At 30.2% G+C, this 6,737-nt stretch overlaps 1 protein-coding gene across 1 annotated transcript; it reads right to left on the reverse strand.

The window, feature by feature from the left end:
• Positions 1-101: 101 nt before the first annotated feature.
• On the reverse strand, positions 102-5,634 carry LOC139505723 (RILP-like protein 1; the record flags this gene model as incomplete). Its single annotated transcript, XM_071295200.1, is given in 6 exon segments — positions 102-167; positions 1,301-1,572; positions 2,164-2,400; positions 3,107-3,225; positions 3,737-3,887; positions 5,235-5,634. Coding segments are annotated over 6 exon segments (1,148 nt in total), but the record flags the coding sequence as incomplete, so codon positions are not given.
• Positions 5,635-6,737: the final 1,103 nt, after the last annotated feature.

Genomic DNA, 6,737 nt, shown 5'->3' on the forward strand with positions numbered 1-6,737 from the left:
TTCAACTGTGGTCATTATTTACCTAGTTATCAGTTTTAAACTGAAATTATTTGCCACAATCTTTTCACTTCTGATAGCTGAATACATTTTTTGAAACTTACTTTGACTTTGTGTCATCAGCACTATCCCCTTCTGATGCAAAACTGGTCATTAACTGGTTAGCAGGTCTAATAGAGAGAAAATACAAGCAAAGACTGGTTAGCAAAATCTAATAGAAAGAAGATACAAGCACAACTTTGTACAGAATCTAATGCATGTTTAAGGACACTACAATACTGGACTTTCTTGTAAAAGTAGCATGCTTGATTTTAAAAGCAGAAAAGCATTCTGGGTAAAACTGTCATGCTTTATATCTAAGATTAACATTCATATAATTGTCAGTTCTTACACTTGACATACCCTTTTTTCTTAACTCTTTGTCTCCTGGATGTTCAATTGTAACAATGGCATTTTAAAAAGTTTAGAAGTTTAAAAAAAAAACTTACTTAAATCTTATACAGCATTAAATATATAAATGGTAAATGTATCTGGAATGTTAAAATTCATCCTGATCTTTAGTTTCATAATACATGTATTGAAAATCACTGATTATTTAGTCATAAGCTAAAAATGGTTGTACATGTAAGAAATATAGCAATAGAGATTGGAAAATTATATAAGCTTTCCATAGATTTTCATGTGTAGTTCTTATTTCTTCAATGGTTTTAATTTAATATGATACAATATTCACATACTTTATTATATAATTGATCACAATACAATATTGCTACCATAATTGGATAATATTTAGTCATTTCAAGCAAAACAATAATATCTAGCCTAGTCAAGCTAAGTAAACACAACATAAATATATCTTTATGCACACATTTGAATACAAAGTTCTCACAAAGGCAATATTATCAAATCAAAATCTGTCTTAAACTCATCATTTTCAAAACTTGCGAGTCCAAAAATGCATCAAGATTGTAAAATATTGTGGATCAACTGAGCACAAATTATATCATTTTGTGACAAAAGCTTTAAACAGTCAAAAACATTGTCATTGCCTTGCTTTATTTTTTGATAGGGACTGAAATAATAAAGGATATAGCAATAAAATTTCACCTTCTAACTTTTGGACACACCAAAGCCAAAAATGATGAGTCCCAGGCCTGGACTCACCTTCAAATTCCTAAATGAGAACCCTGTGGAATAGATCTATTTCTATGTAGCTGACCATCATGACCATCATACATGAACATCACAATTTAAGCATATCTGAATCTTCCAAAGTATTAACAACTAAAGGCTAATCACTTACTTTGGTTTATAATCAGCTAATTCTTCCTCTACGGCTATAAGTTTTGTTTTAAGTTCATTTCTCTCCAATAAAACAGTTCGTAATTCATTTAATGTAAATCGTGGACGGTTTGGATCTTTTAAGTCAATCACCATTTTGCCAACCATACTAAGTTTTTGTTGTAATTTTTCAAAACTTTCGTCAGTAGGTTCATCATTTGGAATGAAATTGTCTACGGAATGTTCAATAATATCTTCATGTAAGTTCTTTTGATGTGGCTCTTCATCTACTTCCTACAGAAATAGTATGAAAAAATACTTTTGAAAAATGCAGAAAATTCTACCTAGATTAAACCCCTTTGAGACATAATACTGCTCTAATTTAGCTCACAAGTATGGAGCCTCTGAATTTTGTTAGTCTTGAATATTGATTTTAATTCATTTATATGTTTTGTAGTTTAGTGTGACTGACATACATATTCACTGAATTATAACACATTTTTGTTTGGACGCCAGCTGGAGCCCTCCTCTGGGTGTCAGATTTTCTTCGCTGTGTTGAAGACCGATTGGTGGCCTTTGGCTGTTTTCTGTCCTTTGGCCAGGTTGTTGTCTCTTTGACACATTCCCCATTTCCATTCTCAATTTTATTTTGACAAGTTCAATAATTACAGAGAATTTTCAGATTGTTTTGGAATGTACATGTTTTTCAATGAATTCCTTTAACATATCAAGATTACTGAAAGTTAAAAAAGAACTTTGATTGCTTTTCCTTAAACGGATCTAATAATACACTTTTTACAGATTGGTGATACTGTTGATCCAAAGAAACAACATACCTAATTAAGTAAACACCCTTGTGAAGATGTTCTACATGTATATACTCACGACTTCTCTCAGTGGGTTGGGCTTTTCCTGAGTGGGCGTGTCTACTCGATCTTCTTCCTGAGACTCTTGATCTCTCATTATTTCCTGTATCTGATTAATTTGTTGTTCTTTATCTACAAGCTGAGCCTCTAACTCACTCTTTTCTTCTAACAAAGTTCTAGATTGTTTTTTATGTGTTGTGTTTTTCTTACGAAGTTCTGTGTTTACTTTCACAACTTGTTCTAATTGCGTCTGTAGCTAAAATGTAAAATAATATGTTGGTGAAGTAAACATGCGTCTGATCTTGCTTAATTATTTCACTCTTCATATAAATACAATATTGTATTTTTAGATTCACAGTTAGTGAGTTATGATAATTATCAGTTTTTGATTGAATGGTCACAAAAATCCCTTTACTAGCAACTAATGCAATGCAAGCACTCAATTTGTGACTATCAAATTGACAATTTGTGTCTTAGAATCTTAGATACAATTACCCCTTGTTTAAAGACTTATATTTTGTCAAAACAGATTTTATTATTGTGTTGTGACTGTGACTTTGTCTACAGTTCTGCGATTAAGCAATACAGTGTTAACATTGTTCCCCATATTTTGACGTTGTTAGATAGTGATGTGAGAGGAGAGAGATGTTGACAAATAAACAGAATAGCTGGAATGGTTAAAACTGTCAGTGTATGCAGTGTGTTTTGTATTTTAAGTGAACTTTGTGACATCTGTATGATACATGTAGTGAAATATTAATAAATCATGTTACTTTCTACAAAGATTGTGTTCATTGATGAATGCTCAGAATTCTACATAATATTTACAACAATATAATCTTTCATATTAAGACATCAAGATAAATTGTTACTTTTATTTGCCATACTCTAGCTATATATATATTGACAACAAGAATTTCACAAAAGGAATACAATTTCAAATTATTGAGAGATATTCTTACTGCTTCACAATCTATACTTTTCTGACTCAGGTCTCTTTTCTGTTTCCTTAGATCATCTCTCTGCTTGTCAACAGTATCTTTTAATTTCATCAGAACTTCAATTTCTTTTTCCTCAGTTTCTGAAAGTACAGCCAGCATTTCTTATTTTTTTTCATCATATTTAAGCAATATTTTCATGATATCAAATTAAATTTTAATTAACTCTTAATGATCTTCATCTTATTTGCCTGGCAGCGAGCCCGGCTATCTGCAAATTAATAGCCAATAAAAAGTAAACAACATTTCAAAATATAAAACAACACGTTTAATAATTTATTGCGTCCGAAGTGCTTTCAAATGTCTTCCCAACCTTGTTATTTGATAATTACATTTTAAAGAATAATTGCCTTAATTGACACTTTTTTCCTTTTTAATTTAATAAAATATTTAATAAAAAAACCTGCTGGACTTATATGTTGACATTGAACCTGTTGTCCAATTTTCAAAAAAAACTTTTTAGAAATGATTTAATATTTCTCATGTAGGTTTGGTCACTTCTGAAGGAGAATAATAGGGAAAAATTTTGCCAATGTATTCGTCCTACAAATTCTGTTCCTGGTCACCATGGTTACACATCAAACATTTACTAACGTTTAGTTACAGCAGCTACTTCCTCCTTTACAGCTACAGTCTGGTTTTGTAGATGTTCTTTTAACCTTCTGTTGTCAATTTCTAATCTATTAATAGAATTATATAGGTCTTTTGTCTCTCTGTGCCAGTTTTCTTCTATCTGTTCAAGCTCCTAATAATAGCAATATCCATGATATTAATAATACCAAGTTTTGAGGTAATCATCAGAAAGTCAATAACAGACAATATTATCAAACAACACAGCTGAAGGTCTATAACATGGTGTCATATTAGGTCATAACACATTACATTTTGAGTCAAGTTAATCACTCAATAATCGTTCTTTTTCAAATTAAGACATGTTTAAAACACTTTGATACCAGTTTTTAACTAAAAGCGGGACGAAAGATACCAAGGGACAGTCAAACTCATAAATCTAAAACTAACTGACAACGCCATGGCTAAAAATGAAAAAAGACAAACAACAACAGCACACATGACACAACATAGAAAGTGCCTTATTTTTTCACATTTCAATCAAAAGTTCTATTATACTATTATTACATGTACATATTTTTGTACTGGTGTTTTCAACTTTTAGCTAAATTCAGATTAGAATCTGAAATTAAATATGATGTAATGTATTCATGGAACCACACATATGCAAGCAGCATTCGTACATTTGACATGATCATGATAGATCAATATCAACGAGAAAGCCCTATGGTTAGGGTTATCATGTATGTGTAAATCTGTTTTTTCTAATTTAATGTCATTTTCCACACATATAATCTGAATTCTATACTTTTTACCCATTATTCTCTTTTCTGGAGACCAACAGGAATATAATAAAAATCCTATTTTTAACTTATTATATTAAATCTGCTTTATGGCTCTTAATCTTTTACTGTAAATTTTAATTTGTATCTTCCTCATGATCAATTGTTTTGGTTTGATTATCATGATTATAATTTTTATGCTTTTGTGACATTTAAATAATGTGGTTTTATTTTGATGGTCATGTCCTGAATATAAGCTCTTATTTTTACTTGTTATAATTCTCAATAGCCTCCATGATGATTAGAAGTCTGTTGAAGAAACTTAAGACTTATAACATGTATAAGCTTCATATTATACATTTACATGTAGCTCATGCTGTTTCATTAATGTTATTTTATTGCGCTGACATGTACAGATCATTTTTTGACGTTATTTAGTATTTACACAAAATTAATTAAATTTATCAATAGAATTGCTGTGTTTGCTTTAAAGTTTTGAATTAATCACTGTAAAGATATTGATCAATACACTGCATAATATTATAATTATTGATTCCTACAATAAATACTGGCATAAGAATTGTACTAAACAGTCTCAAATAAGTGCAATTAACAAAAAACATACTTTCATCTTACTTTCCTAATTTTTTGATTAACAAATAAAATGAAAAATAAGAAACATGCAAAAGAAAAGACATAAAACATTGTCATTTGTACAAGTTTTAAGAACAAACATTAACCTCTTCATATTTCATTCTTTCTTGTGCCTTTTCGTTTTTTTCAGATTCCAATTTTTGAATTGTTGTCCTGAGTTCCGTTATTTCTGTATTCTCACGTTCATATCTAGCTGCTAATGATTCTAAATTTTCTAATGCTTTGATAACTTTTGGCATCAAATCTGTTACTGCTTCGACACCGAATGTTTCTATCATTCTTTCGAATTCTTTGCCAATTGACGCGGCTTGGTCGTATACGTCAACGACTGAAATGGCATCATCAGCCTCTTCTGCCATTACTTCTCTATCAGATATAAATGTATCCATGGTAGATATTTGATTTTAGTCATGTTTTCCCAAATATACTTTGACCATCTTCCTTATCGAGCACCTGACCCATCCCATTAGCAAGTGTTTTGTGACGTTGTTGATTAATTCATTTATTAAAACGCCTTCGTGACCTTACATATTGATAAATAAACATTGATGCGGGATAGAAAAATAAATAAAAATGATACCATATATTTTTTATTTATGAATCACTTCGTCTTCCATTGTAAGATTAATTAGTATGCTTATTATTTTTTCAACGAAACAACGTTTTATATATTTTTTTCATTGTTAATTTACTGCAGAAAAATATAACTTATAACCAAAATTCTACTATTTAATAACGGATCACAACCCCCTTAAACCCTAAATCGGAAAAGTAGTACACCAACCAAGACTGAGAACATGAATTTACATTAATAACAAAAGTTGAGATGTTAATGTTTCTGACAATAACTCGATAAAAATAGACTGGAAATAAGAAATAAGTTTTTTTTCTTCATTTTATGACTGCATTTATTACGGCATACACATGATCAAATGAACTTGATACAAAATGAGTCGAATACATGTCATGCACTTCAAAAGATGTTCATTAAAACAGGATAATCATATCAGTAAACCAAATAAATCATTACTCTTTAATTCCTTGGTATCTACGACCTCTTTTCTGTTTGTTCAATAAAAACACTCACGGTAAAGATTTTTTCACAATCTACTATACAACTTGGAGATTACGTCCAAATTCAGACATGGGAAATTATCTATATTCATTTATGAGGATAAAAAAGAAAGCCCTCGCGAAATTTTGCTGTAAGTGTTTATAAATATTCAACAAAATTTCCTGTTAACATAACTTGAACACGACATCATCATGAAGACATTTGTAAAGACTTAAAGCTAGGTTCTCTTTTTCCAAGGGAATACTGAGTTATAAATACAAGTTACAAACTACATTTATAAATTAAGGAACCTTTGTGAGCACGCTCACATACCCCACTCTCACATTGTCACTGGACAAACAAAATTCTACCAGATTCCTAAGTTCAAAGACTCATAACTCTACAAAAGTCAACTGATAAGAATTTTCTTGTGGATATGTACATTAACATATTATGTCCTCTATGTATTGGTCAAATTTTTTTTGTGCATACTTAAATGACATACTGATTTAATTTTGTAATTTTGTAAATATTA

The sequence above is a fragment of the Mytilus edulis genome, unplaced genomic scaffold (assembly GCF_963676685.1).
Source record: "Mytilus edulis unplaced genomic scaffold, xbMytEdul2.2 SCAFFOLD_776, whole genome shotgun sequence".
NCBI lineage: Eukaryota > Metazoa > Mollusca > Bivalvia > Mytilida > Mytilidae > Mytilus > Mytilus edulis.